This window comes from Cavia porcellus, unplaced genomic scaffold (genome assembly GCF_034190915.1).
Source record: "Cavia porcellus strain 051 isolate PalLab524CR breed Dunkin Hartley unplaced genomic scaffold, mCavPor4.1 scaffold_18, whole genome shotgun sequence".
NCBI classification, from domain to species: Eukaryota; Metazoa; Chordata; class Mammalia; order Rodentia; family Caviidae; genus Cavia; species Cavia porcellus.
The window spans coordinates 25,451,697-25,476,771 of record NW_026947501.1 but is presented as its reverse complement, the minus strand read 5'-3'; the positions used below and the strand labels follow the sequence as shown (position 1 = coordinate 25,476,771).

Here is a 25,075-nt window from a genome sequence, read left to right as displayed (position 1 = left end):
ATATAATGGGACATTATTCAGTCTTTAAAAAGAAGGAAATTCTGACAAATGTTACAGTAGGGTTAACCTTGGAGACCTTATGGTAGGTGAAATAAACTGAACACAAAGGGACAAATATTGTATGTTTCCACTTATATAAGGTACCCAGAATTGTCCAGTACACAGAAAGTAGAATAGTGTTGCCGGGACACGGGGGCGAAGGCAAGGGGTGTTACTATTCAAAGGGTACAGACTGTCAATTTAGAACATGGGCCCAGCATGGTGGTGCACACCTGTTACCCCAACACTTGGGAAGCTGAGGCAGGAGGATCACCATGAGTTTAAAACCAGCCTAGACTGCATTGTGAGTTCAAGGCCAATCTAAACTACACGACGAGACCCTATCTCAAAACAAAGAAATAATCAGAAACAACAACAATAATAATAAAAGATGAAAAACTTCTGGAGATGGATGGAAGTGATCGCTGCTCTACACTAACGTAAGTCTCCACCCTAACCGGATCTCCCCATCCCCCCCTATCCCCAGACTGCTTGCCAGTAGAATCATGGCTCTCTGCAGGGAATGCAGCTCAATGTTGAGGGTGTCACTGGCAAGCACAGGGAAGGACATAAGACAGGACAAAAAAATTTTCAGGTCCTGGGAACATCTGGAGACACCCAAAAAGTTACAACCAACACTTTTAAAGGACTCTGCCCACTGAGATGCAAGATTGCTAAAAAAAAACTTTAACCACACATGTTCATTGGGATTTTCCCATCTAATGTCCCCTGCCCTCTCTCCATCCTTATCAAAAGGATGCAATTCTCTTTGTGCAGGGCAGAAGGTCTTATCACAGTCTGCCTGAACCCAAGCACAATATACTCCATGCCACGTTGCCTTTACACAAGCTGGTAAAGTCTCTGCTGCTTACATATATTACAGTCAATGGCAAAGAAGTGCACACTTAAAAGATTAAATGCTGGCTTTATTATGCACATTTACCACATACACAAAAATTAAAACTGGCCACTTGTATAAGGTGCTCAACAATAAAATCCATCCCTCTCAGAGCAGGCACACACTGGTCCCTAAACAGTTTCCCTAGCTAGGAAGACAATAACATGGCATGTGTTCAAGGTCAATTTCTCCCACATTTCTTTTTTTTTTTTTTTTTTTTAAAGAGAGGAAGCTAAAAGGAGAGTCCTTACTAATATTTATCCCAGTGTTCCAGGACTTCTCACAATATAGGTCATATTTTCTGGGATGTGCTTTGTACTATATTCCCCAGAAGCACGAAGTGGGCTTCATACTGTAGATTACTAAGCAGAGGTGTTAGAGATTTTATCCTACAGACCAAGATGCTGGTGAGTGTCCTCAAGACCCAAGCAACATCACGAAGACCAGAGAGTAGGTGTGGAACCTACTTAGGAACCCAGGACAGAGTCACAGAGCAAAGCCAGAGTGCTTGGCCTCCCTAGCTGGCAGCACAGCCCGCCCCACCCAATCCCAAGAGAATTCCCGGAAGCAGAGCAGGGAACAATGAGAGGAAATGCACAAGGAAGCACCCACTCCACCCCTGCCAGCCCAGGCACCTCCGGGCTGCACCGGAGAACAGGTCAGCATTGACGCTTTTTGTTTCCTCCCTGAGACCTTGTTTTGGGTCATAAAATACACCCTCCAGCACCCACCCCTGCCAGGATCCCATGGCCAGTTCTCAGTAATACCACGTGATGCAGCAGCCCCCACTCCCTTAGGAGGAAGGCTGCCCTCTGCCTGCCCAAAGCCCAGTGAGGGAGACACGGAGTCTCCCACTAGTGGGGACGCAGCAAACTCTGCTCACGGAGGAGAGGCTTGGGGAGATGGAAGGGTTCGAGGACTGGGCACAGGACACTCAAAGACCACTCTTTGTCCATCAGTTGACCTCACCAAATGTAGAGAATAAAGCCCCCAGTGGCCTGACTCAGATCTACAGGGCCCTGACCCTGACCTGCTCGGTCTGATGATAAAGACTGAGGCATAAGCTTGGAGGTCAGGACCTTCTGCACATCAGAGAGGCCACATGTTCGGTGAGTACCAACCAGAGGCCCAGCAGGCACCAAACTGGACTCAGTGGGAGCTCAACGAGGCAAAAAAGGACCTAAAAGCCAGCACAGAGTCTGTGCAGAGAGAACACAGCTAGTGAGGAGCCTGTGGGCGCTGACCCCTCCCCCTGCAGCCTACAAGTAGAAAAAAATGCTCCTGGCCCTCGCAGCCTCTTCTGCGATCTGGGCATCTCCGTTGGCGCTGCTGTGTTCTGGCACCCCTGGAATGTGGAAGCAAGAAAATTGTGTGGGCTGAAAAAGCTGCCATCCCAGAGAAAGCCAGGAATCACAGTGGAAGACAGAACACAGCTTTCTATCCACAGGGCACACAGTTTTCCCCCAGGAGAAAGAACCAGTTCCCAAATTCATCATCCAGTATTGCTACTGACCTTTCAGGGCAGAGGAGGAATGAGATGGTGGTCTCCAAGTCTCAGCATTAAACAGCATGTGGGAGGAGAGGAATTAAGGCAGCCAGATATTTATTTAAAATATTAGAGCTTATTACGTTGTTTCTAAGAACAAATACAAGGGAAACTCCACATGTTCATCATGCAAGACATGATAAAGCAGAGTGCCACACACATGTAAAAATAATAGGACAGTTCGTCATGAAAAAGCTTCAAGACACATTGTTAGGTGACAAAACGAACAAAAGTAATAATATGCTACCCACTGCGTGAAAAAGAAGAAAATCTCAATCTCTACTGGTGATCAAGCATTAAGAACTCTAGAATGATACATAAGAAACTAAGACACCAGCGGAGATATGAATCAGTACAGCCACCATGGAGAACAGTACAGAGGTTCCTCAAGAAACTAAAAACAAAGCCGGGCGTGGCGGCTCACACCTGTAATCCCAGCACTCGGGAGGCTGAGGTGGGAGGATCGTTGTGAGTTCGAGACCAGCCTGGGCTACAAAGTGAGCCCAAGGCCAGCCTGAACTGCATAGCAAGACCCCAGTCTCAAAGACAAAAAACACCTAAAAACAGATCTACTTTATGATCTAAATATCCCATTTCAAGGTTCATACCTGAAGGAATAGTATCGGATACCTGCACACACATTTATCTCTGCACTGTTCACGACAGCGAAGACATGAAATCAACCTAGGCGCCCATCCATGGGTAAATGCAGAGATGTGGCACACATGCACAGTGAAATAGTGTTCTGCCACGAAAGAATAAGATCCTACCATTTGCAGCAAAATGCATGGAACTAGAAGACATTATGTCAAACAAACAAATTCTGCCTGTCCTCTCTCATGTGAATGTTTTTAAAAATGTAGATGGGAAGTTGTAACAGTGATTCGTAGAGGCTGGGAAGGGCAGGGGCAACGGAGGGCACTGGTTTGGACAACTGAGAAGGAGGAATGAATTCTTCTATCCCACAGCACAGTGCGGAGGGGCCCAGTAACCTATCAAATATTTTACAAATAACTGAAAGAGAAGAGCTTGAAGGCTTCAAACACAACAAAGGACCAATTAGGAGACAGAGATGCTAATTACTCTGATTCCATCAGGACACACTATATACATATAATTATTATGCATTCATCAAATTATTATATGGTGATGTTTAAGGAGATGTCAGTGTTAGCTATCCTGATTCTGTCATAACACGCTGTAGACACATATCACAAGATACCCCATGAACTGGGTGGATGGCGGACAAGGATGACAGGGAGAATTTTCACTGCTTTTTAAAAATATAATTTGTTTTCTAATTCCCTAAAGACTTCACCAAATCAAAAATGAAATGCAAATCATAACGTAAAAATATTCCGTTACTCGTATTTACTCATTTAGCAAATAATCATTTAGCACAACAAAACAGTCTCTGACCTCATGGAATTTTTGTTCTAATAGCTGCTCTCTGACTAAAATGGTTACAGGGCCCAGCACTGTGGGACACTAAGGGTCCCAGCAGATGCCAGCCCTGTGGATAGGCCGTAGTGTTAGTTCAGTCCACCACGCGGTCAATGGAGCTGTGACTTGAAAAGATGTTTCTCTTGTCTCTTCACACAAATATCGAAGTGTGAAAGGCTTTGCTTTGGACCCCTGCTAAACCTCAGGGGGCACCTCAGAGCCCTGTGAAAGCATCAGAAAAGCAATAAAAAGGTCCCTGCTTTGCTTAATCTATGGGACACAGACTCAGTGGATTTGTTTTTTCACTAAGGGCTTAGCATGTCTCCTTCTCTAGGAAACTGTAGTGACACTATCTTTTCCAGGGTAGTCATATCCTGAACTACTGGCCTCACCACACGTGGGAGCTAGGAAATTCAAACTGGAACAAACTGGACAACTAACCAGGCAGAAAGCATCAAGGGTCATAAAAACCCATGGCTAATCCATCAAACAAGGTGTTTTCTACACAGAGAAGATACGTGCAGAACACGGGACTCAGGAATGATGGTAGGCTTCCAGCTCATGAGCGCTGGACTAATCAGAAAGTGATATTCTCAGTCCTTCACCGACTCTGGCACTGTTCTCAGAACCAGCCAGAAGATGCTCTCCCAATTCACTCACATATGTGCACCATCAATCGACAGACACTATTTCTGACCCTTCCTTTATATCTGGCAAGAGGCTGTGTTTTGTAGTAAGATGATTTATATCTAGTGTAAGGCCAAAAGAGTTTTTGATAGGACAATTGTCCCAATGCCATATTTACATGAGGCAGAGTCCACTCCAGGTGTTTTAGATTCCAAAGTCCCCTTTCCCTTTACTCTTTATCCCTGCTCTTGCCCTATAAAGTGTATTTTGTTTTTTTGCCTTCAGGAAATATATACCCTCATGTCTTTTCTGTGTGGCTCCTCTAATTCTTTGTTCAGGGCACTAAGACCTGAGGAGAAAGGCCCCACAATCTCCCATCTGATAACACCTAGCTAATAATAAAACCTACATCTTTAAATACAAATCTGCTAATTCTTTTTTGGGAATATCAGAAATAAGTGGGTGTTTTTTTTTAAAGCTTTTTAAAAGCTCGATAAAGCTGGGTGTGGCAGTACACCCTGTAATTCTGGCACTTTGGAAAGCTGAGGTAGGAAGATTACAAATTTAAGCCCAGCCTAGGCAATTTAGCAATTTAGCAAGAAGTTGTCTCAAAAAAAGCAATTTTTAAAAATCTCACTGAGTGTACTTTTTAGAAGGGTTAAACTCTCACAGGAAGAGGGGTTGAGAGGTCTGGCAGTCTTTGAGGTTTTCAGAGGTAGCCTTGAAGGCTGGGCCCTAAAGAAGGAAAAGAAATATAACAGAAGCACTCTATTTGGGGTGCAGCATAGCAGCTGGCTGAGAATCCAGAGAAGCCAGTGGGACAAACAGAGGCAACCTGAGGAGATGGCTGAGGACCCCTCAAGGAGCCACTGAAAATGGGCTCTGCACCTGCAGGGTGGGAGGCCCCTCCATTACCTGGGGCCTTGTCCACTCCAGTGCTGCTGCCGTGCCCTGAGGAATGGAGTGTGGCAGCCAGCTGGAGTAGAAAGTTGGGGAAAGTAGGTGCAGATTAGACTTGCAAAGCCTCCTCCCTTAGGTACCATAAAAGAAAATAACCCAAGAAGTCTGGCAAGGGACACACAGCTCCAGGGACACTCCGGGTGGCCAAACCTACCAAGTCATGCAGACAAGCCCAGTGTTCTCAAGATGTGCCTTAAAATCTGTGGCAACACCTTCCAAATGCTCTTTCTGTACTAACTTTCAAGAATAAACCCAACATTTATCACTCAGTGATTAAGAATAGGAGTTGTCGAGTTCCCCAACCTGGATTGGACATCTAGCTCTGTCACATGATAACCATGTAACTAGGCACAAGTTACAAGACCTTTCTCATTTGGGAAATGTGTTTAGCACCCACCACAGGCCAGGCACTGATGTAGGTTCCAGGACCACCTTCTTAGCACCTTCAAGGGATCATGCATACTTTAGAGGGTTCTGCCAAAATTTCAGTCCACGGACCTAACACTGCACATGAGTGGGACAGCATAGACAGGGCTTGGGAAAGGCTGGTTCCATTCCTCACCATCCTACTCCCCTGCTTTCTTTCTTCCTCTGCACACTGTCACCTCATCAAATGACCCTGAAGATCACACTGAATCATGGCTGCAGCGCAGGTCAGATTCATTTTTGGTCATTCCTAATAGTAGAATGGAAATAAGAACCTCGAACTTCACAAAGAAACAATTCCCCAGAAGAAGGAAAGACTTCCAAACAGGCTTCCAAACAGACACCCCAAAACATAGACAGTGGACATGAGACCCCTAACTTAGTGGCCCAGCAGTCTTTCAGCAAGGGTGAGCTCAAGGAGAAGGTTGGTGGCCAGAGTCCACTATGGCCACAGTGCAGGGATGAGTGCAAGGGCATGGGGTGACACCAGCTCCATTGTGATGATGACAACATGGGGAGGAAACCACTCAGCCCGGCCTGGCTCAGACAGAACAAGTTCTGATGACAGGAAATCCACTCACAACAGTTATGGCACAGGCTGAATTAGGCAAGAACCATCCATAGATCCGGAATGCAGAGGGACATTTTGATGAGGATCAGGCTATTTGCCTGGTCTTAAAATATCTCTTAGACTAGGGGCTGGGGATTCAGCTCAGCGGCATAATCGCCTGCCTTGCAAGCAGGCAGTCGTGAGTTCGATCCCTGGTACCGATAAAAAGGGGAAAAAAAAAATCTCTTAGACTATAAGAGGAAGAATAAACAGTAAGTGTACAACTGAAAAGAAAAATCACACCACACCTTGATCAGATGATTAAAATTAACATTCCCAAAGAGGCACATCATATGCCTCAAGATTCTGAGATGGACACAGATCTCAGGCAGCCTTCTGTCCAGGAAGCAATAGCCAGCTGTAACCACAAATCTTGTCAGGAGAAAATATCAGACAAACTCCAAATGAGGACCATTCTATCCTTTAAAATGAGTAGGGATATTACATTATTCAAACATGTACACTGTCATAAAGAAACAAAGATGATGAAAAGTTCTTGGATTAAAAAAAGACTATGGACATATATCATTCAATCTAGGATGCTGGATTAGATTGTATTTTCCAAGGAAAGGAGAAGGAGAAATGCTTTTAAAAAAATTTTTTTTTGCTCCATTGACAGATGGCTTAGTCACTTTTCTGTCACTGGGACAAAATATCTGACACCCCCAATTTAAAGGAAGAAAGGTTTGCTTTTGGCTCATGTGGTTTATTTATTTATTTATTCATTTAGTCTTTTTGAGACAGGGTCTCACCATGCAGTTCAGGCTAGCCTTAGACTCACTTTGTAGTTCATGCTGGCCTCAAATTTGCAATGATCCTCCTGCCTCAACCTCCCAAATGCTGGAATTACAGGCGTGCACCACCACCCCCAGCTCTGGTTCATGTGTTTTGGAGGTTGCAGTTCATAGTCAGCTGACTTCAGGGAAGCAGCAGCAGGAGGAAAGGTCTCCTGCAAAGAAAAGCAGATCACTTCACAGCATCCAGTAAGCAGAGAGAGACAGGAGGATTTGGGGAGGGAGACATACCGTACCAAGTGTTATGGTTTGTGCCTAGACGTCACCTCAAAGCCTCATGCAGTCAAACAGCTTTTTCAGAAGTGGCTGAATCTAGTGTTTGATGCTGAAATTAGGGTGTTTGATTACTAAATCAACCCACTGATTAGTTTTGCACACTCTAATTCCAGCAGTTTTGATAATATATAAGAGACAGACAGACACTGTTAATTTGCTAATTGTTGATTTGCTACCTTCTGGCCACCTTAAACTGGTTCCTCTCATTGATTTCACTGTCTTCTGCCACCATGAACTGTGGCCCCTCTGCCATGTGCCACTCTGCCTTGGCATCAGCCAGTTATGGACATAAAACTCTACAAACTGGGAACTAACTAAACCTTTCTCCCTTTAATTCTTGGTGTCAGAGATTTTGTCTCAGCAACGAGAAAATTAAGACACCAGTCACACCCACAGGAATCTTCCTCGGAGTAGGTATGGTTAGAAGATGCCCCCAATACTCATGCTCAACATTAAACTGCCAGGAAATTTCCTCTGCTAAATTAATTAGTCTTCTGCCATGAATCTCAGTCTCTCACAAAGTCTTAGGACATGAGCAAAATGTAGACAAATTTCCTACTGAAGCATAACACACATGGCCTGGAGTCCAACTAGAGTCCTTGTTCCCAAGTGAAATCTCCTGAGCCCGTCTACCATCTGGCATTGCTATCAGCATTCTGGTAATCTAAGCACTAACCAAAATCTACCATCAAACTTGGCTTTACAGCATTCTAGGACTTCTCCAGCCCCTATCTTCAAATCTTCCCAACTTCTTCCCTTGAAACAATCCCAAAGGCTTCTGAACCATATGGCTAGGTAGCAACACAGCAATGACCCCACTTCTCTTGATCCACATTAGTCAGTTTCTCATTGCTGAAACAAATATCTGACACCCATAACTTTAAGGAATAAAGGTTTATTTGGGCTCAAAATTAAGAGTTCATGATCTGGGGTTGGGGATTTAGCTCAGCCGCATAAGCACCTGCCTTGCAAGCAGGCAGTCGTGAGTTCAATCCCTGGTACCGATAAAAATGAAAAAGACCAAAAAAAAAAAAAGAGTTCATGATCTGCTGTCTCCAAGATAAAAGTGGCATAAAGGGACTGCTACAGAGAAAAGCTGTTGAAATCACAGCAGAGAAAGAAAAAAGAAACCAAGAAGGGAGGCACGCCCTCTAAGCCACACCCCAGCCACCCACTTCTTCCAACCTCCTAAAATCACATTTAGCTATAGCACCCCCATGATTCAATCACCTTTTAAAAGCACTACCTGCAGCACATGAGGCTTTGGGAGACACCAACATATAAACCATAACGGGTTTGGAATATAAAACATCGATTAGATAAATCAAGTTTACCCACGTTAAATGTACTGAGGTTAATAACCTTACTGTGGTTTTGTAAATAATAACCTTATTGTAAAGAAGTATGCACTGAAGTCTGACTGCAGTGGCACACACCTATAATCCCAGCACTTGGGAAGATGAGGCAGGAGGATTGTCAGTTCAGGACCAGGCTGGGCAAATTAGCAAGACCCTGTGTCAAAATAAAAAATTGTTTTAAGAAGGGTCAGGATGTGATTCAGTGGTAGAGCGCTTCCCTAGCATGCACAAGGCCTTAGGTTCAATCCCCCTGTGGGTGGGGGTCAGAATGGACAGTGAACAGCTGAAGTATTTAGGTATAAATTATTATTTGGGGATGTATCAGAAATTGAACTCAGGACCTCATGCTCGCCAGGCAGGTGCTGTGCCACTGAGCTAAATCCTCAGCCTTTAGGTGTAAATTATGAGTATAATTTACTCTCAAATTGGAGAGAGATTTTTTAAAAGGCGGGGAGAAAGGGCAGGGGATTTAGCTCAGCGGTGTAAGCATCTGTCCGGCAAGTGCGAGGTGTGAGTTGATCCCCAGTACCAAAAAAAGGGGCAGCGGGGAGAAGAAACTATAAGCAAGTAAAGTGAAATGTTTACAAAAGGGTATCTAGGCAAAGCTATATGGATTTTCTATTTTTGCAACTTTCTTTAATTTGAAATCATTTTTTAATATACCAGACAGGTCACCATATGTCAGTTTCTCTTTCTATGAAACTAAGAGAAGGACATGTCCATTTAAACCATATATATTACATCTCAACTCACTGATCCAGCTGCCTTTTCCCTAATCGGTCAGGCAAGACAGGAAAGTCAAGAGAGCCTCTGTCAGCCAAGGCACACACACACTTCGGGGCCTTCTGTACTGCGGGAGGAAATACCTGTGTGCTGAGACCCTGGGGCTCTCAGCTGGATGTGCCTGGCAGTGAGGGGTAGGAAATGAGGGACAGACAGCAGGACATTCCACACTCCCTGAGCTTGCCGGGTCTCTGGCAACCTTCCTCCTTCTTCTGATTCCCCAGGGGCTGCCCAAGGGTAACTCTAAATAGTTCTCCACTTCAGTCCAGAGAAAGACAAAAGAAGAATGCATCCTGGATTTAACCCAGGGCATAATATAATTATAAAAATCCTTGAAAATAAGGATATGGCTAATGCTTTCGAGCCCACTGAGAACAATGGAATAGTAAACTGTAAATATTCCCTCCATAAACAGCCTGCCATGAATTCCAGAAAAGGAAGCCAGTAAATCAGCTCGGTAAAATCAGAGACTGAACTCATGACTCAGGCTTCTTCATCCCAATTTAGCAACAGCAAACTACAGCTCTGCCTTTTGGAACGTCTGTGCATTGGCACATCTGGATAAGTGTTCACTCTCGTGTGACAATATAGTACCACAAAGCAACTGAGGGGCAGAGAAAAATGCCCTCCTCGTGGACCAAGGGTTAATATTTCTAATAAAAATCCCAAATATCCAGACAGGGTGGTACATATCTATAATCTCAGGTACTCACAAGGCTGAAGCAGAAATGAACAAGTTCAAGGCCAGCCTGGGCAACTTGGCAAGACCCTGTCTCAAAATAAAAACTAAAAAGGGCTGGAGATGTAGCTCAGTGGTAGAAGGTCTCTGGGTTAATTAAATCGTTAGTACAGCAAAAAGAAGAAAGAAAAATTTCTAAATAAATTAAATCACCATGAATTAATAAGAAAAAGATAAGCAGTCCAAAACACAAGCTTACACAATTCACAGAATGCGAAATACATATAGGCAACAAGTGTATGAAAAGATGGTCAATTTTAGAAGTAAATCAAGGAAACATAAATTACAAAATACCTTTTTTGTGCCCATCACATTACCAAAAATAAACACTGGCAGGTGCTTATTTACATTGTTGACGGACATCAATTTTTGAAAAGTAATTTGGGGGAATCCACAAGTATTGTCTATATTTCTATCATTCAATCTAAGGACTTATCTGAAACAAAAGTAGTGAAACATAAAACTTGTGGATAAAATTGTTTACTGGATGATCTTTTTTTTTTTTTTTTTTTTTGGTCTTTTTCCTTTTTATCGGAACCAGGGATGAACTCACAACTGCCTGCTTGCAAGGCAGGCGCTTTATGCCACTGAGCTAAATCCCCAGCCCTACTGGATGATCTTTTGAGAGTAAGAAATTGGAGGGAGACTAAGCACCAGACAATGGGTATGGTGGGAAAAACAACAGTGCACCCCAATTGGAATGCCACATGACCACTGAAAACCCAGGTCAACAAACTGTCAAGTGACATATTGACCTGGGAAGGAGAAACTGACGAAGTGACAAAGTGAAGTCCAATATGCATAGCATAATTCCATCTTTGTATAAGCAAAGCAAAAACAGGCATAAGAGATTCCTGAGAAGAATGTGCGCGAAGTTGTTAACCCCTGGAGGGAAGGGAAGCAATGGGTGGTGGGAGGTGGGAGTATCTGCACTTTTTCCTTTATAACTTCTTAAAAATGATATTTACTTTAGTTTTGCTTACTTTTGTTGAGTTTTTAAAGTTTTTTGTGCACAACACGTGTGCAATACGTCGAGGCACATTCAAGAACTGTCACATGTCCAGACACTTGCGGATAATGTTCACACACTTGTGTGGTTTATGTATGTGCATCTCGGTGGATTCTGCTGCTACCCAAAGCCCCCGGCACCTGATTGCCTTTAATGCTCCACGCTGTAAGCAGACATTGGGCATATGCACATCACCTTACTTAGATGTTCTCAGGGGTCCAGGTTACAGACTGTGCCAGACACTCACTGCTGACAGTGGGACTGCTGAGCAAGGCCCGGAGCCTCATGCTCATGCTGCCAGCCAGGCCCGGACAGCCTTGGGGAACTGGTCTACCTGGTTCTCTGAGGACAGAACCCATCAATCACATCAGCACACTGCAGGTAGGAGTGACAAGCAGCAGCTGGCTAAGCCCCTCCCCAAGGCATCTCTGTCATCTTGTGTGCAGTCTTAAGCACACATTCAGGTCCTCCCTAGAGATCCCCACATTGCTTTAACACATTGAGCTCAATGTCATAGGAGAAACTCAGTCAGCCTCACCTCCCAGCCTACACCAGGAGATCATCATCTCCGGGACTGCCATCCAGAGGAACCCTTCACAGCCTTTTGCAGTGCCCAGATGCTAGCTCTGGGTATTTCTCTTTTGTGCCTACGTAGAGCCTGGCCTGTAAAGCAGCATGCCCCATGTTCCAAGAGCAGAACATTAAGCCATGGCTGTCAGTTTGAATAAAGTATGCCTCAGTCCTTTTACAAACCGTTGCTGGCTGAGAGCAGCCTTTGAGAAGAGAGGACTGGAGCATCGGGCAAGAAGCAACTGGGCAGCAGAAGGCCAGAGAGGGGCTGTCAAGTAAAAGAATAAGCCAAGCAGCACTGACATACACAGTGCACCCCTTTCTTGCAGATCTCTTAATTGTACTTTTGAAGGCTCGGAAAGCTTAGATGACCTGCCAAAGGCCACACAGATGTTGGAACTAGATAGCACCTCTTCTTAAATCCCACTCACCCTACAAGACCAAGTCATCCAGCCCAGTGCAGGTGTGGGAGGAGGAGCAGCTGAGAGAGGAAGGCGACGAAGGACCATCTGTGTTTGGAGAGGTTCCTGAGCTGCCTTGTGGGCCTCCAGCCAGAGGAAGGGGAAGGAAGAGAGGGTCTGTGTGCAGGTAAAACGGCTTCCCAGTGACCCATTTTATAGACCTACCCATCATTAAAAGGCAGTGTGTTCACTGGTCCTACCTTTGCATGGAAAATGGTACTGGCACACCTCAAGGAAGGCTTTGTTAAAGGGGCCTGCAGGCCTCTGATTCTTGGTGAAAGTCCAGGACTCCTTCTATGCCGACTGATTAAAGCAAAGAAGGCAGTCACACTAGTGGGCCAGTAGAATTACTAGGTAAAATGTGAAATACTTAGGTTTGTGTTTCAGATAAACAAAGAATAATAACAGTAATATGTGTGTCTCACACAATATTTACAATATTCTCACTTATCTTGGTGCTCTATATGATTATGTGTTGAATCTGCTCCTCCTACCCTGGTTGGCCTAAAGCTAGTGAATTATTGAGGTCAGGATGAGCATCATTGTAACTCTGTTGCTAGGCCAGATGGATGTTTGACCCCATGGAGACTTTATTCTTCCATGCTTATTTTGTGTTGTTTTTTTGTTTTGGCAGTACTGGGTGTTGAACCCAGAGTATTCGCTAGATAAGCTAGATTCCCCAGTGCTTTTTAAAATTTAATTTTATTTATAAATAAATAAATTTATTGTCTTAAGACCAGGTCTCACTAAGTCATTAAGTTGCCCAGGTTGTTCTTGAATTTGCAATCTTCCTGCCTCAGCTTCCTACAAGCATGTATCACCATGCCTGACTTCTATGTTTCTCTTTTCTGAACATTTTAAATAAAAAATACAACTAAATTAATTAATTTCCACTGGGAAGGCATTTTCCAGAAAAATCAATTTAAGCTAGTTTGATGTATTTGTACATTTTCTATAAAGTACAATTAAACTGTTTCCTTTTTTTAACCACCTTCTTTTTGCAAAGTTATTTTCATTGGGAGCAATCATTTTTTGTTTAAGGTTCCCATTACACCTGGGCACAATGGCACATGCCTGTATCGTCTCAGCATTCAGAAGACTGAGGCAGGAAGATTACAAGTTAGAGTCCTTCCTGGGCAACTTAGTGAATTATCAGGACCCTGCCTCAAAATAAAAAATAAAAAGGGGTGAGAATGTAGCTCAATGCAAAGATCTGGGTTCAATCCGCCCCCACCACAAAACAAACACCTAAAGAGCCTCAACGCTGATTTTGGTTTAGTTTTTTGTTTTTTTTCCCCACATTATATTTTATCAAATATCACTGTTTGTTTTTCATTTCTTCTATAATTCTACCATGTGTAGTTTATTTTTATAATTTGTATTATTTTTACTTTATTAAATACTTATGTATTATTTCTTTTATTCAGTTGATTTGATACAGTACTTATTGCTTTATTTATTATGTTGTGGTGATTATTTCACTGATAGTTACACAGCTAAACAAGTACAAGAGTGACCGTTTAGGTAAGTGTGAGGTCATGAGTCTGATCCCTAGTACCAAAAAAAAAAAAAAAAAAAAGAGAGAAAAGAAAAGAAGAGAAGAGTGATCATTTATATTTAACCCTTTGCAAATCCATGGAAAAACTGAGTGGTTCCTTTGCCCGAGGGCAAACTGCTATAACACTCCAGGTTCCCCCAGACTGCACTGTGTATGCTCTGGGAGGTTTCCAAAAGCATGAACACCTACAGGCAACACAGGGTTTCTTCTTTAATTCATTTGGTGTAGTGCTCAGATACTGATATTTTTATAAACTCCCAGTTCATTTTAAGAAGTAGACAAAATTGCAACACCATCCGTAAGATCTAGATCTGCCCTGTCCAATACAGTAACCAGTAACTCTAGGGAGTTAAGTCACTGAAATTAAATAAACATTAAGATTGGGCTCCTCAATCCTCTTGCCCACTCAAACACCAGATTTCTATCATCTCACAAAGTTCAGTGGAGCATCCTGGTCTGGAGTCCAGGACCAGGAGCTCTCAGCCCAGCTGCAGAGTGGAAACACTCAACCTGGGGAGCAGGTGAGGCTGTGCAGTCCAGCCCAGCCCAGCCCAGTGAAACCAGCGTGTCTGGGCTGCACATCCCAGGTGCCAAAGATCTGGACAGGGACCAGGATCACCTCCCCCCGTATCTCCCTTCTAAACAGCCTACTGTAATACAAAGGAAGCTGTCCAGTAGAGCCCAGAACAGGATTCCAGATTCTGCAGCTGGGTTAGCCTAAGTGTCTTCCATCTCTAAGACCAAAGCTTCCTTTTACAGGCATTTGAAAGTCAATTTTGTCCATGCAAAGCTAATCCACCCCCTTGGCTCTGAGGTCTCTCAGGCTTAGGGCTGCCCCACTCATGGGTGTGTGGGCTGGTGGGGTCCTGAGTATCTCCAAGGCAGTTCCCAGATTGAGGTCCTATTCTTGAATCATGGATGGATGGATGAACACACGGATGGTCTCTCGAGATCCCACTAAGGGCCAGAAGACAAGTCTGGTGTAAAGCAAACATCCGAAAGCTGCCAGTGGTCACCAGGAAGAAAAAAAAAAAACAGTGCCAAGTGTACCAGAAGCCAAAGGGAGGGGAGAGAAAAGGAGGGAAGAGCAGAGGGATAGTAGAGGAGAAGAGATGAGGGAGAGAGTGAATTAAAAGAAGATAAAGAGTCAAGAAAGCAAAGGAGCAGGGGCTGGGGATTTAGCTCAGCGGCATAAGCATCTGCCTTGCAAGCAGGCGGTCGTGAGTTCGATCCCCGGTACCAATAAAAATGAAAAAAACAAACAAACAAAGCAAAGGAGCAAAACAACAGTCTTGTGGACAGAGGTGCAGAGAGACGCTACACAAAATGAGGGCGGGCTTGAAGGGAATTCTAGATGCAGATAGAAGAAGCTGAGGATGGAGGTTGGGGATGGACAGAGACAGACAGAAGGGGACAGAGCGGAAGAACTGTCTGGAGCTATAAACTACCTGCTCTGAAGAGGGCCCATAAAGGACACTCCTGAGCTCACACAGAAGACATGCCCAGAAATCCCAGAAATGGAGGGTGTGGCTGCAGGAAAACCCACTGCAACCTCACCAAAGCCACAAAGGAGACTGAGAACAGTCGGACAGACGACAGCAATCACCATTCCCTGGCCAGAGTGGTGACCTGAGGGCAAGGAGTAGGCAGGCATTCCAGGAGACATGTTCACTGAGCTGAATTTCTTGAACTTCTTTTTCTTTCAAAATCTAAACTGCCGGGGCTGGGGATTTAGCTCAGCGGCATTAGCACCTGCCTTGCAAGCAGGCGGTCATGAGTTCGATCCTCCGTACCAATTAAAAAAAAAAAATCTGAACTGCCACATGGCTGCTCCTGTTACTTATTGTTATTGTTATTATTTTCACAAACTTAAGACTTTTCACTACTTTTAAGCTTGCTTTAATTCCTTTCCACTTTTGACAAGAATTAAAATATTCTCTGGTCTAGTTATGGGGCGTCACAGAGTCCCCTTGCAGGAACCCTGTGCCTCCAGACAAGATGCCCATAGCAAAGGAGGCCCAAGCAGCAGGACCAGGCCGCAAACCCTGCAGCCCCTCCTTCCGAGGGTGCAGTGAAACCATCCTCCCTGCCCCTTGACCTGCGGTCAAGGTGGAAGACCCCGTGCTCCCATCATTTCCTCCTGGGATAGTCTCTGTTTTCTTCACATACTTATGAATGTAAGTTTATATTTCCACTTAATTACACTCTTAAAAGCTAGAAGTACAACAGTAAGATAAATGTTTGGAAAAATCAAAAACATCCAAGTAGCTGTAGGAAAGAAAGTTCCGGTAAACTGTTTTGTAAATTAGCCATTCTGCAAATAGATATTTGAGGAACTGACTTCTAGAAAATTAGCCTGCAGTGACCTGATCATGTGGAGACTGGTTTTCAGGGAGCTGGCTGCCCCCAGGAGCTAGAAGAGACCCAGTGAGAGGGCCCCAGTGTTCGGTGCACCCATCCTCCGCCATGTGACGTATGACCCTGAGCCCTGGGCTATGGCAGGAATCAGGCTGGACCTGCAGGATGACAGCAGCTCAAGGCCACATATGGCCAAGCTCAAAAATTATGTTTACAGCCAGCCCTTGCTTTTCTGCTGACTTTGTGGCCTCAGAAACTCTCCACCAGGCCAAGAAAAATGCTGAGTATGATAACAAAATAAAATATGCATTTCCTCCATGTGCCCTGCAGTAACCAGACTGCCTACCTCTGCTTCACTAAATGCTCTCAACTCCAGTAATAGCAGGGGAACCAGGCTTTTCAGAAGGACCCAGCAACTGCATGGGGTTTCAGAGATTTTCTTGAGAGAAGCAGGGGCGAAGGGATCATGAGTGTGTCACAAAGACCTGCCCTTCAACTACTGTTCCACCATCACTAGCCCTTAAGAGAATTCTCGAATCTCTAGACCTACAGCTGCACCACCTATAATGATGATTAGGTACATAGCAGTACCTAACCCATGCAGAAAGAGCTTGTGTATGAGGCTCAGCACAGGGCCTGGCACTTGGCTCAGCTTTCTGTAAGAATCAGCTAGGCTTTTGCTACTGTTATGGGCGCCCTGACATTGAGGGCCGCTTCCCAATCTGCCCCCACTGCTCCCTGTTCTCAGGGCTACACAAGAAACTGAGTCCTCCAGTGAGACCTGAGCCCAGCACAGACTGAATAGCCTCCCCTTCTACCTCTGCGAAGCCTACCCTGCCCACCAGTCACTGTGAGTGGCCTCCAGGGAGCCTTTCAGATTCCCCAGTGTCCAGAGTTGCTCCTTCCCTGACCTGCTGGCCCATCGTTCAGGGTAAAAGAGGCTGCTTGGTCTCGTCCAAAGCATCTGCATAGGTAGGTAGCTCAGCCTGAACTGATTCCAACCCCAACTCCTGTGCAGTGGCGGCTGCTGAGCTCCAAGCTGGATGAAACAGGCCCAAGATGCCCACAGCAGAGGAGGCCAAGCAGCAGGCCCAGGCCGCAAACCCTGCAGCCCTCCTTCCGAGGGTGCAGTGAAACCATCCTCTCTGCCCCTACAAATACCATACTCTGCACCCATGTCAACACGGCCACAAAAAGATGGTAGCAGTTGAATTTTTCTACCAAGCATGTAAGAGTTCAAACTTTCCAGGTGTTTTGGAGCCTGAGACCCACCAAGGGTCTCCTCCTCCTACTCCTCCCCTTCCACCCTCAGGGTAAACAGCCAGGCTTCCAAGGCTCAGATACCAGCTGCCCCAGTTCCCAAACAAAGGGTCCCTTGTAAGCAGGGTCACAAAACAGTAAGCCCACACCTGACTGCTGGGCCTTGATGTCTATAAACAGCACCGGAGACTTAAACCCAGCCTGCTGCTTGCACCTAACACCACAGGGCACTGGCATGCCCACCGTGGAATCCCAGATCCTAAGGCCTGCCAGCCACATCTCCCAGTCTACTCACACCCACCATCACCCAACGGGACCACTAGTCAGTCCACAAGCTGGGTTGTTCTTGCTCATCCCTGTCAGCAACTTATAAGGTTCAGAACTTCAATGACCAGAGAAGCCACCCATCACCTACCTAGAAGACACCTGCTTGTGTCACCATGACTCGGCTCCTGCTAGTGCCCCTTCTCACCTGGAAACACTCTCCCCAGAAACCACAACAAGAGAGATGCCAGGCTGTGTTACCATTATTACTGTTCCGACTTCTAAATCATAAATCTCACCTCGATTCCCACGTCTCCCACACGGCCCTCTTTGAGAGCACTGCGCTGGCTGCAGCTCTGCCTGCCTCCCTGCCCGCCTCCTGCAGTGTGCCGCTGCCCTCGCCAGCCTGGCCTGGGCAGGGAGGGAGCCCAACAAGGAGCCCCGCCCTGGAGCCTCTGGGCTGGAGCAGGAGGCCAGGTGCCTTTTTCTCCCTGGGGCACGTGTTGTCCATGTAAACCCTGGGACACCTGATTCTAGCCCTGGAGCCTGGGCCACTCGCAGCTGCACCTACATTAGGTTCCTGAGGCCACAATTTCTCCCCAGCATCTACCGAAGACCGTACTTCCTGGCTTAGGAGAGGCAGCCCTAAAAAAAATACCAGCTCTCTGGACCAGATTCTACAGTCTGCATCCACCATAGCCTACCTGTATTTTCAAGCCCCGGACCATCCACCTCCGAACCCCCTCACCTGTTCCTTCCCATCGTCTCATGGTCTTTGACCACCACATGAAGCTCAGATCCCTGGTCCAGAGGGATGCCCTTGAGGTCCCACTCAAAGCCCTGAAAGAAAAGGAGAAATAGGGTCTTAACCTGTGGCCCCAGGAGAAGAGACATTCTGGTTTGCCCTTGTGGCCCAGGGTGCCGAGCAGGTGCATGACTCTCGAGGATGAGTGAGGGTGTAAGTGGGTGGGAAAGTGAATAAACACCAGCATTGTAGACTTTGGAGCTGTCAGTGACAGCTGAGTCACACTCTCGTGTCCCCTTCTCCCCTGCCCCAGGCCAAGTCCAATTCTTCCTCCAGGAACCTAAGTCAAAAAACTACAGCTACAAAAATGCCAGGTGACCTGTGGGGTCCTCAGGGACCAAGATCATTGTCCTCGTCCGGAAAGCCAGCCCCAGGTGGGCAGGTGAGTTAGTGTCATATCAGGTAGGGGCCACCAGAGGTCCCAAAATGCTCCGCAGAGCAAAGGCTCCTCTGATTACCCTGATCTGTCCCCATAAGGTAGCCAGGGCTCCATCCAGTAGGACCCCACAAGAGCCATGAATGGAGAGAGCTGAGGGAGGGCCAGAGGCCAGTGGGAGCCACTGGAGGACCTGGTAGTCAGGGAGGGTGGTGGGGAAGAGGTGAGCTCTGGGCAGACTGAACGGCCTGTGTGAGGGGGTAAGGCAGGCAAGGAGGTCCCTCAAAATCCTCCACTTGCGGGTGGGGGAAGGCACCTTACTGGTCTCCATACCATACCCACGCCACAGGGCAGTCTCCATTTACAACCCACCTCCCAAGCTGCTAGGACCAGAAGGATTTAGTTGGCACAGTGGAGCCCCAGCCCTCCCCACCACGAAGAGTACACTGAAGCAGCTTCCTCCTCCACCAACTTGTCAGCAGAGACGAGGCACCAAAAGGAGAGAAGAGATGGAGAAAGACTAGCATACCTCATTCCACACGGGGTTCACACTGTTCTTGATGACTTTGGTTCTCTTCTTCACCCCTACAGAGACACAAAAAGGACAATGGAGAGATGCACCCCACCTGTACTCTCCACCCAGTTAGGTCTGGCTGCTGAGACGGACACTGTGCTCAGCCACCAAAGGAATTCCTACAAAACCACAAGGTTCCCTGAGAAAGGAAATCTCAACGCCAACCACAGGTCTGCTCGCTCTCAGCTCTGGAACCACTAACAGGAGCCTCATCAGAAGGGTGTTTTTCCAAGAGAAAACTCAGGCTCAGTCTTCTTAATGTTTTTGTTGTCATTTCTGATTTTTTAAATAAACGTTTTAAAATTATAAAAAATAGGGGCTGGGGATTTAGTTCAGCAGTATAAGCACCTGCCTTGAAAGCAGGCAGTCGTGAGTTCAATTCCAGTACCGATAAAAAAGAAAAAGACAAAAAAAATAAAAATAAAATTAAAATTTAAAAAATGAACAATCTTCCCTAAAAATTGTTCCATTTTTCTTTATGAAAACATCTGCCTTCACATACTGTAGGATTCCTCTTATAGAAAATGTCCGGAACAGGCAAATCCATGAAAACAGAAAGTGGATTCATGACTTCCATGGGAGAAGTAGGAGGGGATGGGAATAGGGATTGATTGGTTGGTTGGTTGATTGATTGATTGGCACAGAATTTCTTTTCAGAAATTAGATTGTGGAATTAGATTGTGACAATAGTTGTGCAAAACTGCATCCTAAAACAAATCTAAATTGTTCACTACCAAATAGTTTTAAAACACTGAATTTTATGGTAGAGGGAATTTTACCTCCATGAAAACAAAATTCCTCTCCTCCAAGGCCTGGAAGGGGTTTGTGTGAAGCAAGCTGTCCTGAGCCAGCTCTGCCCGCCTGAGGGATTGCAGAACTGCACTGGGCAAACAAGAAGAATCTAGACTGTAATGGTAATGCCGAGCCCTGACCCCTGGGGTCCCGGATGCCATATTTGTGTGTGAAAGAGTGGACATCTGCGTCCAGTGCAGTGGGGCAGGTGAGCCACGAGGGAAATGTGGTAATGAGGATGCGCAGGGGGCTCTCCTGGTGCCTGGGCCTGTCACTCTGAGTGGGGAATTCCTTCTCATGAAAGATTTGGGGCCAGGGGGATGGGTCTGGGTTGCAGCCCTTGGTCCATTGCTGGGTCCAGTTAAGTACATTTCTTTCAAGTAACCAGAAAGAGAACAAAGAGAGAAGAGAAAAAACAGTGAGTTTGGACAGAGCTCCTGCCTCCCTCCTCAAGGTGTCACCTATGGACTGACAGGATCAGAGTGAGGACAGTTCCGAAGTCCACTAAGATGTGGACCCATCTTATATGAACTCACAGGGGGAAAAACAGAGCCATTGAGAGCCCCCAGAAGGAGAAAGCATCTAATAAAGCTTAGCTCTGCAGCGCTTTGCAGTAAGAGGGGCACAGAGTGGGATAAACATATCGACTTTCCCAGCAAGCATCAGGAACAGATGCCTGAATCTTCAAAAGACAACGGAGAGTGTCCATTTGGACACAGAACATTTACTTGTGAGAGTCTCAGTGAAAAGCGCTGATCGCCACCTGGACTGCTTTGCTTTCAGAGAATACCAGCTTCACTGGAAGGTCCTGAACTCTCCAGAAACACCTCCAGGAGCACGAGCTCTGTGCTGAGTCAGCCTGATGCGCGCAGCTCCTGCGAAGTCACCCCCTACCCACCAGGTGCTGAGCAAGCAAAGACAGGGAAGGAAGCAGAAAGGGTCAAAATATGGGTAAGGGATCTGCAAAGTGCTGGAGCAGATGAGGACCTGGTAAATCTAAGGCAGCGATATCTAGAAAGCAGTGGTTCAGCTTGCTTGCATTTCTGTAGAGATTCTGATAAATCTGCTCAGTGGGAGCCGGTGAGCCCCCACCCCTTTCCTCTTAGTTGAAAATCATGATGCAGGAAAGATGGTGCACTGTGGAACAGTACCATGGACTGCTTCTTTTCTATGATTCCTGAGGGAGTATTTCTCTAATTTGTAGGTCCCAGATATCACTCTTCACAATTGCTGTGCATTTAAGGAGCTTTTATTTAGGTGGCTGTGTCTATCAAATTGTCTAGTATTAGAAATTAAAACTGAGGCATTTTAAATATTAAGTTAGTAATGAATTTAAAACAATGACAAGAAGGCTGGGCACAGTGGTGCACGCTTATAATCCGAGCACTCAGGAGTACCGTGGTGAATGTGAGGCTGACCTGGCTGACAAAGTTCAAGGCAAGCCTGAGCTACACAGTGAAACCATGTTTCAAAAGGAATAAAAAAATTAAAAATAAGAATTCCAATAAATATTAACGTGACATATTTCTATGTAAAAACTCTAACTTTGAAAACAAAGGAAAAAGAAAAAGTGACACCGCGTTCCATTTTCGCAAATCTCTTTAATGCCTGGCTGAATTATTGTATCTACTTCTGTGTTCAATCTATTGACATACCTCATTTTGGATGCTAGCCATGAAGAAAGTCCAGCCAGATATGTCATGTATTAATGAATTTTTGGGTAATTGTGATTATCCTTTGAAACCACATTAAAACTCAACAAGTAGAAATTTTTAAACTTCTTAAAGGTAAGTTTCGATTTGAAATCTAGATTAATGAACATTGTGTACTCTAGCCATATTAGATTGCTTATTCTGTCTTGTACTTTCAGAGGACCTGTTATGATTGATACAGTGTGTCAGCCTGAAAAGTTTAGAAATTTACTTAAGGGACTCAGCAGGGAGCCAGGTTCTGTGCTCAGAGATTCTGTGAGCACTCCATCTGCGGTAGGGGTGGGGAATGGACTGCATACAAACTAAGGGAGGAGAAGAGGTTTGTTCTTTTCTCTTTTGCTCTGGCTCCTTTTGCCAGCTGCTGCCTTGAAGGGTCGCCCCTGCAGCATGCTACCCTGCCTTGGAGCCAGCTGATTATGGAATGAAACCTCCACACAAATAGTGAGTTAAATAAATCTTTCCTTCTTTCCTTCTGGGCATAGGGTATTTTTTACCAGCAACTAGAGAAAAATAACCAAGATAGGACCTCCTACCCACTCGTGATTCTGTAACATTTAAAATGCATAAGTCATTTAGAAATTTTTTATTCAATGAGTTATGTAGATTTTCAAATGCTAAAACATTTCATTACTAAAGTATCACATTCATGGCCAGGTGTGGTGGCACACACCTGTAATCCCAACACTTGAGAGGCTGAGGCAGGAGGATTGTTGCAAGTTCAAGACCACCCTGGGCTACAAAGTGAGCTGAAAGCCAACTTGAACTGCGTAACAAGACACTGTCTCAAAAAGACAAAATATATATATATATATATCACATTCATTAATATCACCATGAGTTTCACTAGGAAAGTCTATAATCTGGGAAGCTAGAAAATATAAATTTTCTAAAAGTTTACTTATTCTCAAAAGAAACAAATAATAAAGGTTAACTGTATCTTGTTCATTTTCCAAAAAATACTTAGGGATGAGCATATAGCACTTGTTTAGGATGCACCAGGCTCTGGACTCGATCCCCAAAACCACATAAAAGGCAAAGAAAGGAGGAAGAGAGGCAAGAAGATAGGAAGAGAGAGAAGTGAAAGAAAAGAAAACGATCTGGGAAATGCTCATGTCTGAATAACCACAGTTTGTCAGTCATTCTTCCAGTAAAATAGAATTCCATTAAAAAAAAAAAAAAAAAAAAAAAACAGCCGGGGCTGGAGGTTTAACTCAGCGGCATAAACACCTGCCTTGCAAGCAGGCAGTCGTGAGTTCCATCCCCGGTACCCATAAAAAGGAAAAAGAAAAAGAGAAAAAAAAACAGCCAACCAACCAGTGGCTAGTTTAGCTTGTAACTCAAACAATTATGCAAATGCTTTTCCTTTGAAAAAACCCATTCTTCAGTGTACAGCAGAAATATTCTGTGCTCGTTCCCATTTCACCTTACAAAATATTATAAACACATGTACTAGAGGATTAAACAATTTTTCTGCATCATCAAGGACATTCTTAAGGGAAATCAGATTTTTTTTTAAACAGTGAGTACATGGCATTACAGAATACAACTGCCATGTTTTGTTGCCAAGGGCTTGATTGGCATCCAGAGCCCACCTCGCTGGGTGGCCAGCAGGGCAAACACCAACACAATGAAAAAGGCACATAACTGTCAGTGTCCTTATGAAGCCAACTTTGACCCTTCTGGCCTTTTGAAAGAGTCCTAGGGAATTCGTTTAAGATTTCAGCCTCAGTTTCCTCATTTGTAAGGTCATATTATAATAATACCTCCAGAAGGCACTGTGAAAATTCAACAAAGTAGCATGTACGAGGTGCCCAGCACCCAGCAGCCTATCAGTTGTGAGTTCACTTTGCCTCTCCTCCTCTCTGTGCTCCACTGTGATGCAAAAAGGGAATTCCAGTGAACTCCTACTGACTCTTCAACACCCAGCTCAGCTGTCTCTCTGGTAAGCCCCCCTGACTCTCCCAGGGCTGGCTTCTCTCTCTGGTGCTCCCTCAGCCAGCTGGGACCACATGCACTGCGTAGCGGGAGAACAGTGTGGCTCTGCGCTGGCCGTCCTAGGCTCTTTACTCTGTGGCTCACTTGTGTTAGTTACCCTAGTACTTAGCTAGGCACCCAGTACACGGGTGAGAAATGAAGGGTCTCTTTCTTTCCAAAGTTGGCTGCAAGTTCACCTCCTCACCAGAAGCACTGTTCTTGGTGAACGTAAGTTCCATAAGGCTTCCTTAATGGCATGGCTCTGTGTCAGCGGACACAGGGATGGGGAGTCCTGGAAAGGGTACACATCACCTTCTGATGCTGGTGCAGACGTGCCTCAACCCTCTTGTAAGCCATGTTGCTGTGGCTCTCGCAGAAGTGAGCACTTGGCTTTGGAGTCGTTCAGTAATAGCTATACCACATGTCCTTGGGTAGAGCGCCTCACATTCCTAGCTTGGCTCCCCTGGCAGCAAATTGATGATCATAATAAAGAACGCTGCATAGCGTTCTTGGGAGAGCTGAGAGGTAAGCTAGTGTCCACCTCCCTGCCCTGTCACAGGCCAGCTTCCTGTGACTAACAGGAGAAGCATGGATAATTCTATCTGTAGCCTCTCTTGAATTGTCTGCTCAGAAACTCATTTCCTGGTACTCCCAGCTAGCATAATTGGGTGATATATGGGTCAGGGACTGGGTTAAGCATTTTTTAGCCATTTCCCACTTCCTGTCTTCTCCGAAGATGAAGAAAACAAAATCCTTTGGAGAGACTTCAGTGAGTCCTCGTCAGAAGAGCTAACTCTGCGGCCTCTGGATAACTTTAGGTAGGGGTCACTGATGCGCACTACATCCCCAGAATATCAACATGA

General features: G+C 45.3%; 1 protein-coding gene across 24 annotated transcripts in view; it reads right to left on the bottom strand.

Annotated features, from left to right (window-relative positions):
* Dysf (dysferlin) overlaps positions 1-25,075 on the bottom strand; it is a 210,458-nt gene that overhangs the window by 164,675 nt on the left and 20,708 nt on the right. For all 24 annotated transcript variants that reach the window (XM_063229580.1, XM_023564790.2, XM_003469012.5 and 21 more), the window contains exons 2-3: positions 19,690-19,745; positions 18,728-18,819 (exon numbers count right to left, since the gene is read on the bottom strand). In XM_063229580.1, coding sequence (XP_063085650.1) covers positions 18,728-18,819; positions 19,690-19,745 — 148 coding nt within the window. The remainder of the gene's footprint in view (positions 1-18,727; positions 18,820-19,689; positions 19,746-25,075) is intronic.